This window comes from Balaenoptera physalus (genome assembly GCF_965194825.1).
Source record: "Balaenoptera physalus genome assembly, chromosome: X".
In the NCBI taxonomy this organism is placed as follows: domain Eukaryota; kingdom Metazoa; phylum Chordata; class Mammalia; order Artiodactyla; family Balaenopteridae; genus Balaenoptera; species Balaenoptera physalus.
This window is the reverse complement of record NC_138903.1, coordinates 42,594,029-42,616,959: the sequence shown is the minus strand read 5'-3', so window position 1 is coordinate 42,616,959 and position 22,931 is coordinate 42,594,029. Positions and strand designations below refer to the sequence as shown.

The 22,931-nt window shown below is 41.9% G+C and overlaps 1 protein-coding gene across 7 annotated transcripts in view; it reads left to right on the top strand.

The window, feature by feature from the left end:
- ZNF41 (zinc finger protein 41) overlaps positions 1–22,931 on the top strand; it is a 55,513-nt gene that overhangs the window by 17,511 nt on the left and 15,071 nt on the right. For 5 of the 7 annotated variants that reach the window (XM_082446413.1, XM_082446418.1, XM_082446414.1 and 2 more), the window contains exon 2: positions 10,456–10,699. The exons of 1 other annotated variant lie outside the window; for it this stretch is intronic. In XM_082446413.1, coding sequence (XP_082302539.1) covers positions 10,628–10,699 — 72 coding nt within the window. In that variant the 5' untranslated portion in view covers positions 10,456–10,627. Of the gene's footprint in view, positions 1–10,455; positions 10,700–10,726; positions 12,395–22,931 lie in introns of those variants that run through there. One more of the 7 variants, XM_082446417.1, reaches the window with a different exon arrangement.

Genomic DNA, 22,931 nt, shown 5'->3' with positions numbered 1-22,931 from the left:
CCCTATCTGTCCCTGGTAATTTTCTTTATTCTGAAGTCTACTCTATCCCATAAATCCAATCCTGCTTCCTTTTAATTAATATTTGCATGATATATCATTTCTATTCTTTTACTTTCAACCTACATATATCATTATATTTATAGTAAATTTCTTATAGACAGTATATAGTTGGGTCATGATTTTTTAAATCTAATCTGTCCATCTCTGTCTTACAATTTGTATATTTCATTTATACTTTGTGTAATTATATGTTAAGGTTTAAGTCTGTCATATTTTGTGTTTTCTGTTTATTCTCTCTATTTTTGTTTTTCTCTTTTCTTTTTCCTGCCCTTCTTTGGAGTATTTGAACATTTTAAAGAATTCCATTTTGATTTATTTATAGTGTTTTCAGGGGGGTCACTTTATATAGCTTTTTAACTGGATGTTCTATGTATCATGTAATATAAACACAACTTATCAAAATCTACTGGTATCATTTTACCACTTCCAGGGAAGCGTGGAACCTTAATTACCTTATGTCCCTTTATCCTCCCGTGTTTAAATATTTCCTTTACATGCATTGAGCACCATATTAGATAGTGTTATAATTTTTGCTTCAACTGTCAAACATAATTTAGAAAACTTAGGAGAAAGAAAGTATATACCTACATATTTGCTCTTTCCGTATCCTTTTTTCCATACTGATGTCCCAAGTTTTCTTCCTTTAGAATTTCCTTTCTGTTTAAGGAACTTCCTTTAGCCATTGTTTTATGGTAGGTCTGCTGGCAAAAAATTCTCTTAGTTTTCCTTTATCTGAGGATGTCTTGATGTCTTCTTCATTCCTGAAGGATATTTTCAGTGGAGATAGGATCCTGGGCTGAAAGTTCAGCATTTGGAAAATGTTGTACCACTTCCTTCTGGTTTCCGATGAGAAATTTGCTATCATTCAAATTGTTTTTCTTTTATAGATAATGCATCATTTCTCTCCAGCTGCTTTCAGGATTTTTTCTTTCTCTTTAGTTTTCATAAGTTTGACTATGATGTGTCTTGGCGTGGATTTTTATTGTTGTTTGTTGCTGTTGTTTTATCCTGTTTGTGTTTCATTCAGCTTCTGGAATATGTAAGTTGATGTCTTTTGCCAAATTTGCAATATTTTCAGCCATTACTTCTTCAAATACTTTTTCAACCCCATACTTTTTCCTCTCCTCTTAGACACCAATGATTCGAATGTCAAATCTTTTGTTATAGTCTCACATGTCCCTCAGCTGTCTTCATTTTTTTTCCAGTTAATTTTCTCTCTGTAGTTGTTCAGATTGGTTTGTTTCTATTCTGTCTTCAAGTACACTGTTTCTTTTGTCCTCTCCATTCTGTCATTGAGTCCATCCACTGAGTTTCTTATTTCAGTTACTATATTTTTTAGTTCTAAAATTTCCATTTAGTTCTACTTTACATCCTCTATTTCTTTGCTGAGATTTTCTATTGTCTCATTTGTTTTGTGTTTTTTCATAATTGCACAGTGAAGCATTTTTATGATGGCTGCTCTAAAATCCTTGTCAGATAATTCCAACATCTATATTATCTCAATGTTCGCATCTGTTCATTGTCTTTTCTTTTTTTTTAAATTTTATTATTATTTTTAACATCTTTATTGGAGTATAATTGCTTTACAGTGCTGTGTTAGTTTCTGCTTTATAACAAAGTGAATCAGTTATACATACACATATATCCCCATATCTCTTCCCTCTTGTGTCTCCCTCCCTCCCACCCTCCCTATCCCACGCCTCTAGGTGGTCACAAAGCACCGAGCTGATCTCCCTGTGTGATGTGGCTGCTTCCCACTAGCTATCGGTTTTACATTTGGTAGTGTATATATGTCCATGCCACTCTCTCACTTTGTCCCAGCTTACCCTTCCCCCTCCCCGTGTCCTCAAGTCCATTCTCTACATCTGCGTCTTTATTCCTGTCCTGCCTCTAGGTTCTTCAGAACCTTTTTTTTTTTTTTTTAGATTCCATATATATATGTTAGCATACAGTATTTGTTTTCCTCTTTCTGACTTACTTCACTCTGTCTGACAGACTCTAGGTCCATCCACCTCACTACAAATAACTCAGTTTCGTTTCTTTTTATGGCGGAGTAATATTCCATTGTATATATGTGCCACATCTTCTTTATCCATTCATCTGTCGATGGACACTTAGGTTGCTTCCGTGTCCTGGCTATTGTAAATAGAGCTGCAGTGAACATTGTGGTACATGACTCTTTTTGAATTATGGTTTTCTCAGGGTATATGCCCAGTAGTGGGATTGCTGGGTCATATGGTAGTTCTATTTTTAGTTTTTTAAGGAACCTCCATACTGTTCTCCATAGTGGCTGTATCAATTTACATTCCCACCAACAGTCATATGGTAGTTCTATTTTTAGTTTTTTAAGGAGCCTCCATACTGTTCTCCATAGTGGCTGTATCAATTTACATTCCCACCAACAGTGCAAGAGGGTTCCCTTTTCTCCACACCCTCTTCAGCATTTATTGTTTGTAGATTTTTTGATGATGGCCATTCTGACCAGTGTGAGATGATATCATTGTAGTTTTCATTTGCATTTCTCTAATGATTAATGATGTTGAGCATTCTTTCATGTGTTTGTTTGCAATCTGTATATCTTCTTTGGAGAAGTGCCTATTTAGGTCTTCTGCCAACTTTTGGTTTGGGTTGTTTGTTTTTTTGATATTGAGCTGCATGAGCTGCTTGTATATTTTCGAGATTAATCCTTTGTCAGTTGCTTCATTTTCAAATATTTTCTCCCATTCTGAGAGTTGTCTTTTCGTCTTGTTTATGGTTTCCTTTGCTGTGCAAAAGCTTTTAAGTTTCATTAGGTTCCATTTGTTTATTTATGGTTTTTTTTTTCCAATTTCTCTAAGAGGTGGGTCTAAAAGGATCTTGCTGTGATTTATGTCATAGAGTGTTCTGCCTATGTTTTCCTCTAAGAGTTTGATAGTGTCTGGCCTTACATTTAGGTCTATAATCCATTTTGAGTTTATTTTTGTGTATGGTGTTAGGGAGTGTTCAAATTTCATTCTTTTACATGTAGCTGTCCAGTTTTCCCAGCACCACTTATTGAAGAGGCTGTCTTTTCTCCATTGTATATTCTTGCCTCCTTTATCAAAAATAATGTGACCATATGTGCGTGGGTTTATCTCTGGGCTTTCTATCCTGTTCCATTGATCTATATTTCTGTTTTTGTGCCAGTACCATACTGTCTTGATTACTGTAGCTTCGTAGTATAGACCAGCAAACCCCAAGGCTACAGTTCTCAAAGTCCACTGCCTCAATTGTGGCATGATTCATTGTCTATTCAGGTATTCCACAGATGCAGGGTACATCAAGTTGATTGTGGAGATTTAATCCTCTGCTTCTGAGGCTGCTGGGAGAAATTTCCCTTTCTCTTCTTTGTTTGCACAGCTCCCGGGGTTCAGCTTTGGATTTGGACCCGCCTCTGCATGCAGGTCGCCTGAGGGCGTCTGTTCTTCGCTCAGACAGGACAGGGTTAAAGGAGCAGCTGATTCGGGGGCTCTGGCTCACTCAGGCCACAGGGAGGGAGGGGTACGGATGTGGGGCGAGCCTGCGGTGGCAGAGGCCAGCGTGACGTTGCACCAGCCTGAGCGCGCTGTGCGTTCTCCCGGGGAAGTTGTCCCTGGATCACGGGACCCTGGCAGTGGCAGGCTGCACAGGCTCCCGGGAGGGGCGGTGTTGATAGTGACCTGTGCTTGCACACAGGCTTCTTGGTGGCGGCAGCAGCAGCCTTAGCATCTCACGCCCGTCTCTGGGGTCCACGCTAATAGCCACGGCTCGTGCCCGTCTCTGGAGCTCCTTTAAGAGGCACTCTGAATCCCCTCTCCTCGAGCACCAGGAAACAAAGGGGCAAGAAAAAGTCTCTTGCCTCTTTGGCAGCTCCAGACTTTTTCCTGGACTCCCTCCCGGCTAGCCGTGGCGCACTAGCCCCCTTCAGGCTGTGTTCACGCCGCCAACCCCAGTCCTCTCCCTGGGATCCGACCTCCGAAGCCCGAGCCTCAGCTCCCAACCCCGCCCGCCCCGGCGGGTGAGCAGACAAGCGTCTCGGGCTGGTGAGTGCTGGTCGGCACCGGTCCTCTGTGCGGGGATCTCTCTGCTTTACCCTTTGCACCCCCGTTGCTGCGCTCTCCTCCGCGGCTCCGAAGCTCCCCCCTCTGCCACCCGCAGTCTCTGCCCACCCGCGAAGGGGCTTCCTAGTGTGTGGAAACCTTTCCTCCTTCACAGCTCCCTCCCACTGGTGCAGGTCCCGTCCCTATTCTTTTGTCTCTGTTATTTCTTTTTTCTTTTGCCCTACCCAGGTACGTGGGGAGTTTCTTGCCTTTTGGGAGGTCTGAGGTCTTCTGCCAGCGTTCAGTAGGTGTTCTGTAGGAGTTGTTCCACATGTAGATGTATTTCTGATGTATTTGTGGGGAGGAGGGTGATCTCCACGTCTTACTCTTCCGCCATCCTCATTGTCTTTTCTCATTCAAGTTGAGATTTTCCTGGTTCTTAGTATGACACCTGATTTTTTTTTTCCTGAACACAAGTGAAGCTCATATGTATTCTTCCCCTTTTCTTAGCTTTGATGTTTTTCTTTCTTTTAAAAAATTTTTAAATTTTATATTGGAGTATAGTTGATTTACAATGTTGTGTTAATTTCAGTTGTACAGCAAAGTGATTCAGTTATAATTTACTTATGTCTACTCTTTTTCAGATTCTTTTCCCATATAGGTTATTACAAAGTATTAAGTAGAGTTCCCTGTGCTATACAGTAGGTCCTTGTTGATTATCTATTTTATGTATAGTAGTGTGTATATGTTAATCCTAACCTCCTAATTTATCCCTCCCCCCACCTTTCCCCTTTCGTAACCATAAGTTTGTTTTCTATGTCTGTGAGTCTGTTTCTGTTTTGTATACAGAGTCATTTCAATTAATTTTTAGATTCCACATATAAGTGATATCATATGTTATTTGTCTTTCTCCGTCTGACTTACTTCACTTAGTATGATAATCTCTAGGTCCATCCATGTTGTTGCAAATGACATTATTTCATTCTTTTTTATGGCTGAGTAATATTCCATTGTATATATGTACCACATCTTCTTTATCGATTCATCTGTCAATGGGCATTTAGGTTGCTTCCATGTCTTGGCTATTGTAAATAGTGCTGCAATGAACATTGAGGTGCCTGTATCTTTTTGAATTATGGTTTTCCCAGGGTATATGCCCAGTAGTGGAATTGCTGGGTCATATGGTAGTTCTATTTTTAGTTTTTTAAGGAACCTCCATACTGTTCTCCATAGTAGCTGTACCAATTTACATTCCTACCAACAGTGTAGGAGTTCCTTTTCTCCACACCCTCTCCAGCATTTATTGTTTGTAGACTTTTTGATGATGGCCATTCTGACTGGTGTGAGGTGATACCTCATTATAGTTTTGATTTGCATTTCTCTAATGACACTTGATTTTTTTTAGTATGTCCAGGACATTTTGGATATTATATTATGAGGCTCTAGAATTTATTTGACTCTTATGTTTTATCAGGCTTTCTTTGACAGAGCTCTGTTTGGTGAAGGAAAATGTCACATCACAGGTGACATTTGTTACTGACAGGTGGGGTGGAAGTCCAGGTTCTCGCTTGCCCTCTTTTTTTTTTTTTTTGCCAGGGGGCTCCTTGTTATTGTTCAGTGAGGGTGGGGGTTCCAGCTCCCCACTAGGCTTCTGCTGATACCACCCTGGCTGGGAGGAGGTAGGCACCTCGTCACTGCTTCCCGTGGTATCCACTGTTACCAACAGGTAGGGGAGGAGAAGGCAGCTGTTATTTCCCAGCAAGGAAAGAAAGATACAGCACCCTATTAGGCTTTCTCTGACACCACCCTGGCAGGGGACTGGGGCCTGGGGGTGCCTTCTTACAGTCTGACAAGGGTAGAAGTGTAGGCTTGGATCCACTTGGCCTTGCTGTTAGTCGTGGGGCTGGGGCTGCAGTGTTTTCTGTGTTTGACTTGAGTAGAGCCATCATTGTCTGAAAGTTTTCTATCTTGCTAGACTGCCCCTTTCCTGGTCCTTTGACTAGAGAGAGCAGGCTTTCTTGGGGCAGTTTTTGTCTGTACCCATTGGCCTTTCTGGGTTGTAGCTTCTCCAGCACCTAGTCTAGGATATATGAGGCTAAGGGATAATCCAGAGAACTCACTGCCATGTCATTTTTTTAGGTCTCAGGATCCTTAGCCAGTCTGCCTTCTTCATTCCACCTTTCAGAGTTTTCCTATGTTTTCTAGATAGTGTCCAGAGTTTTCAGTTGTATTTAGCAGGAAGAATAGATAAAATTATATCTACTTCATCTCCAGAAGAGGAAGTCCCCATAATTATGATTTTTAAGACTTCACGTGGTTCCATGCATTTGTGCTGGCTTTATTTGTATATGTTGAATGACCCAAAAGGTTTATGCAAGTTATCACTTCTTTATTGTATATTCTATATTAAAAGAGACCCCCTTTTTGTTAATCTATTGAGCACCTTGGACCTTAATTTCCACCTCAATTATTATATTTCTAGACCTACTTTCATTTTCTTGCATTTGTCTGGTGTATTATATATTTTTAAAATCTTTATTGAATTATAATACAGAAAAGTGCACACATTATGCATGTTTAGCTTGTTGATATTTTAACAGACTGAACAAACCTGCCCAACCAGCCACCTAGATCAAGAAATAAAACACTCCTAACACTCAAAAAGCCCTCCTGTGTTCCTTTCCAATCACTAACTTCCTCCCAAGGGGTATCAATATCCTAACTTTTAACAGTATGGATTAGTTTTACATGTTTTTGAAATTTATAGAAATGTAATCATACAGTATTGATTCATTGCTGTTTCAGGTCTGGCTTCTTTGGCCAATATAATGTTCATGAGATGAGATTTGTGCATGTTGTGTATAGCAGTTGTTGATTCTCGTTGCTGTGTATTAATTCCTTGTATTAATAAAGGACAAGTTGTTTATCCATTCTAATGCTGATGGGCATTTGCATACTTTTCAGTTTTGAATAAAGCCACTGTGACCATCATCGTACCTGTCTTTTGGTAAACATATGTTCGCATTTCTCTTGAGTAAATGCTTCGATGGAATAGCTGGGTCATAGGATATAAAGCATATGTTCAGCTTTAACAAATACTACCAAACAGTTTTCCAAAGTGTTTGTAGTATTTTATGCTCCTAAAAAACAATTTATGAGTTTCAGTTGCTCTACAACCTCGCCAGCTCTTGGTTATTTTCAATCCTTTTCATTTAAGCCATTTCTGGTGGATGTGGAGGAGTATCTGTAGCTTATATTTTCTTGCTAACTTATGAATTTGAGCATCTTTTCCTATGCTTATTTGCCATTTGGATATCTTCTTTGTGAAGTTTCTGATCCTTGTGTTCTTCTTCTATCATTCTTATTGATTTCTAGGAATTCTTAATATATTTGAGATATGAGTTGTTTGTCAGATACAGGTATTGCAATTATCTTCTCCCACTGTGGGATTTGCCTTTATGCTCTTAATTTTGTCTTCTCATGAACAGAGGTCCTTACTTTTAATGCAATCCAACTTAATAATCTTTTACTCTACCAGATATCAAAGCTTAATATGAAGCACATTAATTAGGACAGTGTAGTACTGGTCCAAGAATAGACAAATAGACCAATGGAAATACAGAGTTTGGGAATGAACTCCCACATATATGGTCACAAGGCAACATGGAAAAAGGGTAATCTTTTTAATAAGTGGTACTGGATCATCTTGATACCAATATGGAAGAAATGAATCTTGACCCTAACACATACCACACACCAAATCCTTCCTGGGAAGACTATAGATCTAAATGTGAAAGATAAAACAGTAAAACTTTTAGAAGAAAACATTAAACATCTTTATGACCCTGAGGTAGGCAACGATTTCCTAACAAGGCATAACTAATGCTGACCATAATGGAAAGAGTAGTAAATAATATGGCGTACTTCTGTCCAGTGCTTCATTTCACATCTTTGTCTTTTTGTTTTAGATGTGTGGCAACTGTATTTTTTTTAACCCAATCCCATAGTCTTTATCTTTTACATCAGAATTCAGCTCATTCAATTTAGTTGAATTCTAATGTATTTGATTTTATGCCTCCTATTATCTTATGTTTACTATTTATTTTATGTGGTTGATATTTCCTCACTTTCTCTTTTGCTGGTTTGGTCATGTTTCTCTTAATTCCCCTCTAATTTCTTATTATTTTGGAATTATAGTTTGGAGTTTTATCTTTATCAATTTCTGCTAGTAGTTGCCTTCACCTTCCTTACAAATGTGTTTGTCTATATTTTCTCTATTTCTAAATCCAAATAATGTTGTAATATTATTTGGATCCAGTAAAAGAGATGCATAATTTTCCTCCTCCTCATTTCACTCAGTAAATTCCCCCAGGATATTAAAATTTTTTCCACTTATTAATAGTAATAATCTTATTTGTTCCAGATGCCCAATTACATACATTTTTCTTTACTCAGTTATAACTATATATCAATTGCAATAATCATTTCTCAAAATTGCTTTCCTCCAATTTTGAGGTTTCTGTTACTATTGAATTTACAGTTGGTTAGACTATCCCCTTGAGTATTCTCCTGAGATTCTAATATTGGCATATAATGTTATAAGTGCTTGTATGTCTAAAATTGTCTTTTGCTCTAATGGAAGCATGGTATTCAGCTAGAGTGGGTTTAAAATTCTTGGATTGCAGTCCCTTTCAATAATTTGTAGATGTTTTCTTCTAATATGGCTCCTATTGTTGCAAATAAATCTAGTGCCATTGTGATCCCTTTCCATTGTAAATAACATGTTGTTTCTGCCTGGAAGCATTTTAAGTTTTCTTTTTATTCTTTAAATTCAATACCAAACCAGATTTGGGATTGACTTGGTTCCTCTGAGAGTAAAGGATTCGGAGGATTTCTGTGGGGGTGCATCACGGAGTTAGAGTCCAGTAGGATTAGATAATCCAGGGCCTATAGATGCTATTCATGTTGGGTCAGTGAGTGATAATCTTGGGAAATCCTTGAAGAAACATAATTAGAGACATATGTTGGTAAGTGATTGAGATCTCTGTAGAAATTCTTGAGGTTTTATAAGAGTTGGAGGTCTGAAGTCATCTAAAGTATCTGAAGTCATCAGTCAGTCCATGAGAGTTATTGATTGGGACACCGAGGTGGTGAAAGATTGATTGCAAGCCTGGGATTTTAAGTCTTTGGGAGACAGTTTTAGGAGCCCTATAGGAGTCATTGATTGGGACCTGTAGACATCGGTAATTGCAGGACTGTGTGAGTTAGTATGTGATGGACTGGAAGGTCTATATTTGAGGGGTTTATGGGAGTCATTGCCTCTACATATGGGTTGTGAGTTATGGAGTCCTATAGGAGGTCAGGTTTGGATCCAGGGGGCATTGAGCAGATTAATAGTTGATTTTCTATTGGGGTTGTGTTGCCTGTGTTGGTGATTATTTGAGGAACCTATGGAAACCAGTTGATGGCACCATTTGGGACACAGTTTTTGTCAAGCAGTGTAGGTTACCGATTTAGGAGCCTGTGCAGACATGCTGACTTTCAGGGCCAGATGGGAATTGGGAGAGAGGGGACAAAGTGTTTATGTTTTCATCTTTGGCAGAAGAGGGTGGGTGGGCTCTATAAGTTGCCCAGAATGTACACTGAATTATACAGACACTTGGTTTATCACATGTGACATGTCATCCTTCAGCCAGAGCGCTTTAAAGGCAGCAAGAAACAGAAATAATGTTTATTGTGATTCTTCCACATTTAGAATACCATATGGCACAGTAGTTAAGAAAATGTACTTTGGAGCTAGGCAGACCTGGGTTTGAATCCCTGTCCTTCCCCCTAATCTAAGAGATCTTGGGGCAAATTTCTTAATATTTATGAACAGCTCTATCTGATGGTAAATGGGAATAATAGCAAAAGTAATACCTATATCATAGGATGAGTGTGAAAATTAAATGAGGTACCGAATAAAACATTCCTTGCACCTTATAATAACAGCAATATTTAATATCAGTGGAGTGTGTTCCTGGTGCCAAACAGGAGTGCTTTTGAAGCATCATGTCATTTAACTCTAACAGCCCTATGAGATGGGTGTTTTCATCCTCAGTGTTAAGGTGAAGAAACTCAGACTAAAGTGACTTCGCCAGATTCCAGCTAGAATGCAGAAGAGCTGGAATTCAAATTCTCATTCGTTTTACACCAAATCTCATGAGTTTTTTTCCATATTGTATGCTAATACTTGGTGTTGATTACTGAACTTTTCTCTTCCACAGTATCCAGTGCTGTAAACTGTACTTTGGTGCCCCCAGGAAGCATTTTTGGGGTGAATGCTGAATGACTGACCACGTGGACACTGTCTTCCCAGGTTTCTTGGAGTCTCTGTGGAGCCCCTGGGCCAGACCCCGTAGTGAAGGCTGCAGGATCTTCCTTCCAGCCCCAGAAGCTCTGGTTGAGTCCACGGACCCGCCTGGCCTCAGGGTACTGGGAAGAGCGGAGTTGTCAGCAGGAGAGCCTGAGGGTTGAGGCTCAGCGGGACAATGCCAGCCAACCGGAGCTCTCCCCAGTGGTCCCCAGCCCTGGCTGCAGAGGGACGTGGCAGTGTGTGTGAGGTGAGGAGGGACAGGGCTCAAGGGGCAGGAGTTTATTCAGTGAGGAGATGGCCCCGACCTGTCAGTAGGGACTCAGGGCAGGGGCAAGTGTGTCACAGGAGGGGCAAATTCCAGACTTGGTGTCCCTGAGACAGGTCACCATCCTCCTGCTGCGTGAGCACCACGTGGCTGGTGTCCCACATCCAGAGCCCTTCCTGTTTCAGTGGAAAATGTGATGCAGCCGATGGAGGAAAGGTGGGATGGGAGGGTCAGCCCCACAGCCTAGAGGAGGGGGAGGCAGCTCCCTGCAGGGTGTCTGCGAGCGAGGTCTGGGTGGGGGTGACCACCGGCCCCAGCCAGGGAGACGCTACCCCCTGACGCCCAGCACAGGCCCTTCAGTCCTCACTGGCTCTGTGCACACACTCAGCTGATCCCTACCAGAGCCTGCTTTCCTCTGATCCTTGGGGATTTGCTGATTTCTCCTCTACCCTGATCTAGGGCAGAAAAATCCCTTTTCTTTGGAACTTAGAGAAAGGCAGGGTAGTAGGGTGACCACAGTGTCTAGGGCCCTTCTGCTTCTTCCTCCTCTTCTCAAAGATGAGTAAAGTGGCCTGAGAAGGTACATGACTTGTCCAGGCCTCTGGGATTGTGAGTGACATCAGTGGACTGGAAGCTTGTCTCCCGACCGTGTCTTCCACCCTCACCACACAATAGCCAAGACCAAGTTTCCCACTAAAAGTTCCCCTTGAGATTCTGTAAACAGAGGAACATGATGAGGGAGCCAGACCTTGCCCCACAGCTCCCTCTTTCCGACTGTCCTGTGGATGCTGTCACCTCTGGGGACAGGCTCGTTGTCACAGGGGCTCAGGGTCATGTGGTCATTAGGATAATATTAAACTTTAAAAAATTATTTTGATATTTACTATTTCATAATTTCATTATTTCACAATATAATGTTAGAAAATACAGGTAAGCAAATACAAGAGACTAAAACATTACTTATAATTCCAACATTAGCCAAAGTTAATCATTGTTAACATTTAGCTATAGTTCCTTACAGTTTTTTTTCCCTTTGTATGTGCATGTATGTGGGTATACATGTGGGGCTGTGAGTGTACATATATACCACACACATATACATTGTATAGCTCAAGTTTAAAAATGAAATCATAGTATTTGGTTGTCTCCTTTTTAACTTGGCAGTTTAATATAATTTTCTAGCCAGTAAATATTTTTCTTCACACACACATGATGCATAGCTTTATATCCTTTGGATAAACTATATCTAATTTAACCAATCCACTATATGTGAATTTAGGGTGTTCCAGGTTTTCTGTTGTGATAAAAACTGCTATGATGAAATTCTTACACTTAAATCTTTTTGCCCAAGTCACTGAAATTATATTTTGAGTCAAAGGTATAGGGACATTGAATGGTAAACGAATTGCTGCCTAACAGTAGGGCACTTCCACTCTTGGAAAATTGTCCTTGTCCAGGGTCTTCTCCATCATATCAGTCACAGACCCACAGGTTGGGGCCACAACAATGTGGTCCTCCCCAGTCCTTCTGCACATGGTCTCTTGCCCAGCCAATGTGTGGGAATTTCTAGACGAATGATTCTGATCTCTGCAAGGCACATTTCTCCACTCATGTCTTCCTTCGCAACCATAGACCTCTGCCCATTTGCAAGAAGAGATGGAAATGACCAAGACCCTGGTAAATATTATTTATTCACGTATTTATTTGTTAGGTTCTTAGTTTTTTCATTAGATGTCAGAGAGCAGGGAATGGGCAGAGATACCAAGGAACCAATAAAAATGTCCCCAGCGGTGAGGAACAGCCAGTTGGGCTAAGAAATAGTGGCTGAAGCTGGAAAACAGGCAGAGGGGTCAGTAAGAGAAAGAGGGATGAGGAATAGCCACAGGGAACAGCTGGAGGGACCATGTTGCACTTATTGGAAATAGAGGATAACCAAGGGGCCCAGGGGACAGGTGGGAAATCAGTAGAACAAACAGAGGAAATGGGAAACAAGAGCCAGAGGCCAGGGAGCAGCAGAGAGACCAAGAAACAGTAGTCGGGGCTGGAGAAGTGTTAATAGTGGGGAGCAAGGAAGAGCCAGAGGATATGAGAACAATTAGAAGGATCTCAAAATGGGAGGAGGGACCAGGAAATAGAGGAACCAGATATCGACCAAAGGGAACAGGGACCGTCCAGAGGGACAAGGAAACAGAAGACTCAGCTAAAAGGAAAAAGCAAAAAGGTTTGGTGGGTAAGAGCCTGCCAGACAAGCCACTTGGGTAAGAGCCTGCCAGACAAGCCACTTCAAGAGGTGCCAGGAGTCAGAGGAGAATCTGAGGGGATGGGGAAAGGCGGAGATATTGGGGAACAGAAATGGGAAATGGGAAAGATGAGCCTGGGATAGGCAGCAGCCAGAGGAAGCAGGGACCAGCTGTTGAGGCTGTAGAACAGGTTGGAGGGGCAGGAAGGGGACAGACCCATGGGACAGTTGGAGAGACAAAAGGACCTCTGAGGATGAGGAGTAGCCAAGGGCACCAGGGGCAACAAGGAACAGTCACTGAGGTTGGGGAATAGCCAGAGGGAACAGCAAAGTGGACATCAAAGGTATATCTGGTTTGGATAGCAGCCTGTCTGACCTGGGAACAACTAGAGGGACTAGAGAACAGCTGGAAGGCATAGTATCCATTCCCGAAGGCAGAGGCCCCATGTAGTGGGCACTGGGGTTAAGGGACAGTTGCAGAAGCCAGAGAGAGTCTGGGGAGCATCCATAGTTCCCTGAGATAGGGCAATAGGGGCTTCATGGGATGTGGAACTTCACTGCTACAACAGGGAAAGTCCTAGGCAAACTGGGACAGTTGGTCACCCTGCCCAAGAAACAGCCAAAGGAGCCAGTCAAAGGTCAGATGTAATGCAAGTGATGGAGAGGTGAAAGTACAGAACCCAGCTGTGGCACAAAGCACACAGAAGTAGTATATGTTGATGATCAAGAGCCTAGGCTAGGAGCCAGGTAGACCAGCACTTCACAGAGAGTGGTCCATGGACCAGATGCAGAGCACCAGATGAGAGCATATTAGAAATGCATTCCAGGACTGCCCAAGGAGCAGGGAAGAACTGGGTCTACAAAGAAGTCAGAGGAGTCAAAGGGCAGTCAGTCTGTGTCAACTAGAAGGAATGAGAGAGCCTCATCAGGGCCAGGGAGCAGCCAGATGGACTGGGGCACAACCAGAATGGTGCCACAGACTAAGGATCAGCTAGAGGAATAGCTGTCAAAGGGAACACGGGACAGTCAGAGACATCAGGGATCAGTCAGAGGGAAGAAGAAACAAGAGGCATGAAACAATGGAACAAGGGACAATCAGAGGAAGCAATAAACAGAGGCATCAGGAAACAGACCAGGGGACAGTCAGAAATAACAAGAAACATTTAGAAGGAACAGTAAACAGAGGGACCAAGGAAGAGTCAGATGGGGACCATGCAGAGGGAACAAGAACCAGGAGAGGGAGCAGGGAGAAGTTAGGGGACAGGAGTAGGTAGGGTAAGCAGGGAAAGCCAGAGGGAGGAGCATGGGAGCAGGAAAGACTAGGGTACCCCCAGCCCCAGGCGAGGGCGCAGTGAGCTACACTGCATACTTTCAGGCAGCCTAGTAAGTGCCCTGGGAGCCCTCCTGCTAGGCTGGGATAGGGTTTAGAAGGGCAGGGTCATATCACAGGAGGTGATGGAGAAGTGTGCTGGGGCAGGAGTGAGAGCAGCCCTTGGGGACTGAGCCCCAAGCCAGCTGCAGGGTGGGACAGAGCAGATGGCCAGGGACATAATGGGCAGTGAGTGGCCAGTCCTGGCAGCACAGCGTTCCCTGGGGGTGAGAGTGCAGAATGTTTTGGGACTGAGACATTGCTGTGTGGTTCACTGGCGAGCCGTCAAGAGCTGGAGTGGGGATCCTCACCTAGGATGAGGGAGTCCTTGTAAGCGTCCTGGTGGTGGCAGAGACACAGGCCATCCTCCATGGTAGAAATGGGCCATAAAACCAAACCTTTTTGTACGTGGCTGCTGAGGCTAGAATCTGGGTGCTTCTATATTAGCAACTTTGTATCCAAATCACTAGCTCCAAAATCCCTCTCATTCACATCACATAAGCCTACCCAGCCAGGGTGGAGTCCAAAGTGTCTGTTTTGGTGCGGAAAGGGATCAGAGGGGCATCTGTGCCTGGCATGGTCTTTGTACCCTTTCCCTGTGTGACTCCCAGGGAGGGAGAGACAGATGAGGGTGGTCTTTTGTCCACCAGCTTGGGCTGTCAGAGTTGTTAAAATGTTTAACAATGTCTGAAAAAGTATATATATATATATATATATATATATATATATATATATATATATATATATATATATATATATAATATCTGAATCACTTTGCTGTACATCTGAAACTAACACAACATTGTAAATTAACTGTGCTTCAATTTTTATTTTTATTTTATTTTTTATTTTTATTTTTAAATTTACTTATTTATTTGTTTTTGGCTGTGTTAGGTCTTCGTTGCTGTGCGCGGGCTTTCTCTAGTTGCGGCAAGCGGGAGCTACTCTTTGTTGTGGTGCACGGGCTCTCAGCACGTGGGCTCAGTAGTTGTGGCTCACAGGCTCTAGAGCACAGGCTCAGTAGTTGTGGCGCATGGGCTTAGTTGCTCTGCGGCATGTGGGATCTCCCCAGATCAGGGCTCGAACCCGTGTCCCCTGCTTTGACAGGAAGATTCTTAACCACTGCACCACCAGGGAAGCCTGCTTCAATTTTTAAAAACGGTAAAGATAGTTTTTAAAAAATGTTTACCAGTGCCAAATGATAGAATATTTTAATTTTCCCATACTGGTTGGCAAATAGCCACTCCTCCCCGCCACCTGAGGCTCCTCCCCTGTGTCACCTACACACCGGCCGGTCTGTCCTGGGGTCACCGGCAAGAGAGCAAGGATCAGGAGGATGGGCAGGCAGAATGAGAGCTTCCCTCAAGCCTGACCCCAGGGCTTTCCCTGGGTGAGTGCCCTTGCGCAGTGAAGGGGAGTAGGTCAGACATGCTGCTAGAGACTCAGGTGGAGGTCCTGCTCTCAGCAACCCTTGGGGCTGTGCTCAGGAGAGCTGGTGGATGGAGAAGTGCTGGGCACTGCCCAGTGCTTGCGGATCTGCCCCCGGAGCTGCTGGTGGTGGAGCAGGTACTGTGAGTTCCATGCCTGCTCTGTGCCCCTGAACACTCACTAATAAGGGCCCCCAAAGAACAAATGTCTTTCAATGAATAAAGGTTCCTCATTCCCTCACAGTTGAATCACTAGATCTTGTCTTTGATACTTAGTGCATTTTCTGTGTTGTTTAGGAAATCCTCACCTACCCCAAGGCCTAAACAAATATTTACCTATATTTTCTACTAAGAGTTTTAAAGCATTAATTCTTTTGAAACGTTCGATTCTTTTGCCCTTCACCCAAATCCACTAACTGTTAACATTTTGCCACATTTGCTTTCTCTTCTCAATTTATGTATATATGTATGTATGTATGTGTATACACACAGATATATTTAAAACTTTATTTTCTGAACCACTTGAGAGTAGTTTGCAGACATAATTCCCCTTTACCCTTAAATACTTAATGTGTATCTCTTAAGAACAAGGACATTCTCTTACATAATCACAGTACAGTTATCAAAATCAAGAAATTGCACATTGATCTAGTACTATCTAATATTTGATGTGTATTATCTAATTACCTAATGAGGCCAAAAACTCGGCCTCTGTGCACCAGTGCCAAATCGAATCTCAGAGACAGAGTTTTGGGTGAAGTAGAGAAGAGTAGCTTTATTGCTTTGCCAGACAAATGGGGACACAGTAGGCTCCTGCCCCAAAAAACTGTGTGTCCCAACTCGGAAGGATTTGATGAGGAGTTTTATAACAATGGTTCAAGGGTGGGCTTGCTGATAAGTATTAGAGTGTGTGCAGGGCCTGCACTCCTTTAATTTGGTCTCAGGTAGTCTCTTGATGAGCTTCTCTGGTTCCTTTAATCTGGCCTCATGTGGTCTTCTCTGGAATGAGGAATGCTAACACCTTCCATTTGTTGGGGGTTTTAGTTCTTCAGAAGAGCTCAGAGATATTGTTATGCATATCCCTTGAGGAGGAACCAGGACCCTGCCCCAAGGCTTCACTATTGTTTCTTGGCTGCTCCTCCCTTGTCTCTGCATCCTCTCCCTTCCCTGATTAGCAACTGTTCAAATCTGCCCTTTGGAAGTCAGGGAAGGTCATGGAGGCTGGAATCTATTCCCTACAAACAAGAATTAGGGGACAGGGAGTTCCCTGGTGGTCCAGTGGTTAGGATTCCAGGCTTTCACTGCCAGGGCCCAGGTTCAATCCCTGGTTGGGGAACTGAGATCCCACAAGCCATGCAGCATAGCCAAATAAATAAATAAATAAAGACAAAAACCTTAAAAATAAAGAACAGGGGACAGAAAGGCTTCCATGCCCAGGAGCCCCACAGGGTCCTGCTCGGTTTCAGTAACATACAATTTGTAAATAGTTTTCCCAGTTGTCACGATAACATCCTTTATAGCATTTCCCCCTGATCCAGGATCCAATCCAGGCTCATGTATTATGTTTAGTTGTCATGTCCCTTTACCGTCTAATCTGAAACACTTTCCTTGACTTTCATGACACCATTTGGAAGAATGTCCCTCAATTTGGGTTTTTTCCCTGCTTCCTCATAATTAGATTCAAGTTTTTCATTTTTGTCAAATATCACAGAAATGATGCTGTGTTCTTCTCAGTGCCTCACGCTGGCAAGCATTCAATACCAATTTGTCCTTTATTGATAATGTTAACTTTGATCGCCTGGCTAAGATGGCATCTGTCAGGTACTGTAAAGTTACTATATTTCTCTTTGTAATTAACAACTAGGTTGTGGGGAGATACAATGAGACTATGTATACATTGAGACTATTTCTCATGCTTTTGTCCACTGATTGTAGCATCTAGCGATGATTCTTGCCTGTAACAATTAATTACGGTGCTACTTCCCTAATGGTGTTTTTCTAATTCCATCATTTCTTCTATATTGATTAGTTGGCATTCTCCTATAAGGAAAAACATTCCTTTCTCTGACTGCTGAAATGACAATTATATGCCAGGCACAATGAGCACACCTTGATTTACCATTTGTCACTAAAAGGAACTAGAGCTTCTTGGAGATATGACTGACTCCAGGGTTGGAACAGAGAAAGTACAAAATGATTCTGGAAGAACTCATTGTGCTGGGAAGTAATGAAGCACTCAAAAGATGGGAACATGTCAAAATGACACAGGAGCCACTTTGAAGGAACTCCCTCTGGTCAAATCTGGGACAATTTGAGTAGCAAAAGAAATCATAATAGTAATAGATTATCATCTACTGAATAAAGTAGGAAGTGACCAGACCCTATAATTGGTAGGTAGGTACATAGGTAGGCAGATAGAGAGGAAGAAGTGAATGGCCCCCCCTTTTTTTTCTTTTTTCTTATTTTTTTTTGGCTGTGCTGCACGGCTTGCGGGGTCTCAGTTCCCTGACCAGGGATTGAACCCTGGCCACAGCAGTGAAAGTGCCGAATCCTAACCACTGGACCACCAGGGAACTCCTGTGAGTGCTCGTTTTTAATAGCATCTTGATCTTTTTTGCTGTGTCCCCTACTCCAATCTTTCTGAGGATAATTTAGTAGTTTGTTAAAACTTTTTATTTGGAAATAATTATAAATTTATAGGAAGTTGAAAAGATGGTACAGAGAGGTCTCATGTAACTCATTACCCAGTTTCCCCTAATGATTACATCCTGCATCACTAGAGTACAATTATCACAAGCAGGAAATTGACATTTCTGCGGTGTGCATGTCGTTCTCTGCCATTTTACACATGTGTAGATTCCTGTACAATAATCCAGATACAGAACTATTCCATCACCACATAGGTCTCTACTGGTGTTGACATTTCACCAGTTAGAGTGAAGTGTAGAAAACTTAGCTCCCTTTAAGTCCCTTTACCCTCACCAATTACAATTGTCTTAAATATTTCCTGTACATACATGGAGATCCACATCATAAAAATGTTATACTTTTTACTTTGACCTTCAAATATACTTTAGAAAACTCAAGAGGAAAAGGAAAGTCTATTGTATTTACCCATATTTTTTCTCTTTCCATTTTTCTTCTTTCCTGATATTCCAAGACTTCTTTTACCATCTCCTTTCTGTTTAGAGAACTTCCTTTAAGCCATTCTTTTAGGGTAGGTCTGCTGACAACAGATTTTCTTAGTTCTCCTTCTTCTGAGAATATCTTGATTTCTCCTTCATTTCTTCTTTCTTAGTAACAGCTTTATTTAGATATAATTCACATACCATGGTTTACCCATTTAAAGTGTCCAATTCAGGGACTTCCCTGGTGGCGCAGTGGTTAAAAATCCACCTGCCAATGCAGGGGACACGGGTTCAAGCCCTGGTCCAGGAAGATCCCACGTGCCGCCGAGCAACATGAGCCACAACTACTGAGCCTGCGCTCTGGAGCCCACAAGCCACAACTGCTGAGCCCGTGTGCTACAACCACTGAAGCCCATGTGCCTAAAGCCCGTGCTCCACAACAAGAGAAAGCCCACGTGCACCAACAAAGACCCAACGCAGCCAAATATAAAAATAAATAAATAAATTTATTTTTAAAATAAAGTGTCCAATTCAATGTTTTTTGTATGTTTATGGATATGTGCAACCATCACTACAATCAATTTTAGAACATTTTCATCACCTCAAAAAGAAACCCCATACCCTTAAGCCATCACTCTGCCCCACCTCACCTCCCTGCCTCCTCCAACCCTAAGCAAACATTAATATGCTTTCTGTCTCTATAGACTTTACTATTCTGGACATTTCACATGAATGGAATCACATAACATGTGATCTTTTTGTCTGGCTTCTTTCACTCAGCATAATGTTTTTAAGGAGCTCCCTCTGGCCAAACCTGGGGCAATTTGAGTAGCAAAAGAAATAATGATAGTAATAGGTTATAACCCACTGAATAAAGTAGGAAGTCACCAGTCCATAATAGGTCAGCAGGTATATATGTAGGTAGGCAAATAGATAGGGAAGAAGTGTAGCATGTACATGTAGTAACACGTATCAGTATTTCCTTCCTTTTTGTGGCTGAATAATATTCCATTGTGCAGGTGTATCACATTTTGTTTATTCATTTGTCAGCTGATGTACATTTGGGTTGTTTCCACCTTTTGGCTATTATAAGTAATGCTGCTGTAAACATTTGTGTACATGTTTTTATGCAGATATATATTTTCATTTATCTCAAGTATATATATACACCTAGGAATGGAATTGCTAGATCAAATGATAACTCTATGTTTAATAATTTGAGGAACTGCCAGACTGTTTTCTAAAGCAGCTGCACCAGTTTACATTCCCACCAGCGGTGTATGTATGAAGTTTCCAATTTCTCCAAATCCTCACCAGCACTTGTTATTATCTGACTTTTTGATTCTAGCCATCCTAGTGAGTGTGAGGTAGTATCTCATTGTAGTTTTGATTTTCATTTCCCAGATAATTAATGATGTTAAGCATCTTTTCATGTACTTAATGGCCATGGCCGCTTCATTTCTTAAGGATAATTTTGCCAGATATGGAATTCAGGGTTGACAGTTCTTTTCTTTCTGCACTTGAAAAATGTTGTGCCACTTCCTTCTCTCCACCATGGTTTTGGGTGAGAAATCTGCTGTCACTTTAATTGTTTTTCCCCTATAGGTAAGGTGTCATTTCTCTCTTGCTGATTTCAAGATTTTTTCTTTGTCTTTAGTTTTCTGAAGTTTGACTATAATGTGTCTTCGTATAATTTCTTTGGTTTATCCTTTTGGGGTTTGCTCAGTTTCTTGAAACTCTAAGTTGATATCTTTTGCCAAATTTGAGAAATTTTCAGCTATAATTTCTTCCAATACTTTTCAGCCCCACACTTTCTCCTCTCTTTCTGGAACTCTGATGGCACGAATGCCAGATCTTTTATTATAGTCTCAGAGGTCCCTGAGGCTCTGCTCATTTTTTTTCCAGTCAATTTTCTTTCTGTTGTTCAGATTGGATCATTTCTATTGTTCTATCATCAAGTTCTCTAATTCTTTCCTCTGTCCTCTCTATTCTGCTATTGAGCTCTTCCACTGATATTAAAATTTTAGTTATTCTATTTTTCAGTTCTAAAATTTCCATTCTGTTCTTCTTTATATCTTTTTTTCTGAGACTTTCTATTTTTGCATTTAAGTATATTGAAGCATTTTTTAAAATTATTTATTTATTTATTTATTTATGGCTGTGTTGGGTCTTCGTTTCTGTGCGAGGGCCTTCTCTAGTTGCGGCAAGTGGGGGCCACTCTTCATCGCGGTGCGCGGGCCTCTCACCATCGCGGCCTCTCTTGTTGTGGAGCACAGGCTCCAGACGCGCAAGCTCAGTAGTTGTGGCACACGGGCTTAGTTGCTCCGCGGCATGTGGGATCTTCCCAGACCAGGGCTTGAACACGTGTCCCCTGCATTGGTAGGCGGATTCTCAACCACTACGCCACCAGGGAAGCCCCCGCATTTTTTAAAAATAATAACAAAGTACTGTTAGAACAGGGACAAAATGTTCCCCTGACGACTCTAATGTGTAGCCAGGCTTTTTTTTTTTTAATATTTATTTATTTGTTTGGTTGCTCCAGGTCTTAGTTGCAGCATGTGAGCTCCTTTGTTGCAGCTCACATGCTCCTTAGTTGTGACTCACCAGCTCCTTAGTTGTGGCATGTGAACTCTTAGTTGTGGCATGCATGTGAGATCTAGTTCCCTGACCAGAGATCAAACCCAGGCCCACTGCATTGGGAGTGTGGAGTCTTAACCACTGTGCCACCAGGGAAATCCCTGAAGCATTTTTATAATGGCTGCTTTAAAATCCTTGATAATTCTAACATCTGTGTCATCTCAGTGTCAGTGTCAGTTGATTGTCTTTTCTCATTCCAGTTAAGATTTTCTTGCTTCTTCACATGATGCCTGATTTTCAGTTATGTCCTGGATATTTTGGGGACTCTGGATATTATTTAAATCTTGTGTTAGCAGTCTCCCTCCAACACTGTTCTGCTAAAAAAGGAGAATCTCCTTCTTACTGCCAGGTGGAGGTGGAAGTTCAGGTCCCTAATTAGCCTCCTTTGACACCCCAGAGGGGACAAGCACCTTGTTGATCCTGGCTGGAGGTGAAATTTCATGCTCCCCACCAGACCACCTCTGACACCACCCTGGTGGGGAGACAAAAAGGTGCCTCATTACTGTGTTGGGGGTAGAAGTTCAAGATCCCCACATAGCCTAAATTGACACTGTGTGGGAGGGGCCTCATTATCCCCAGGCAGGGATGAAAACCTAGGCTCCCCACTCAGCCTTTGCTGATGAGAATTGGGATGGGAGCTGCAGCTTTTTTCTGTGATGCTTGGCTGGAGTAGGGCAGTAATTATCTAAATTTTTCTCTCTTGCTACATTGGCCCTTTCCTGGTACTTTGGCTAGAGAGAGCAGGCTTTCTTGGGACTGTTTTTATCTGCACCAGTTGGCGTTCTGGGTTGCCAGCTTCTCCACCACCCAGTCCAAGATATATGGGGTGAAAAGGAAACTCAGGGAAATCACTGCTGTGTCACTCCTCAGGTTCCAAGGTCCCTAGCCAGTTAGCCTCCTTCTCTCCAACTGACAGTCTTCTTATCTTTTTTTTTATATATAATGTCCAGGGTTTCTAGCTACTTAGCAGGAGAAATAGGGAGAATTGTATCTATTCCACCTTGAACCCATTGGTAACTTTTAAACTTAATTTTTTAATAGGTAATACATTCACATGGCTCTTTCCCCCAGTCCCACAGATTTCCCTAACCAAGAAACCAGTCTTGATTAGTTGGTGGGTGGGTGGGTGGATGGGTGGTATATGCTTATAGATTATGCAAATAAAAGCAACTAAGAAAATATCCTTCATATTTTTCCACAAAGATAGTAGATACTGTTACTGTTATGCTGAACACTGATTTTTAAAATTACTGTTAATTTTAAACTTTTTTATCATGAAATATTACACACATTTTGAATAATGCTGCTGTAAATACTCTTGAACATGCCTCTTGTTGCGCATGACCACAGATTCCAATTGAGCATATTTCCATGGATGGAATCACTGTGTCCTTGTGTGTGCATGTTTCAACAT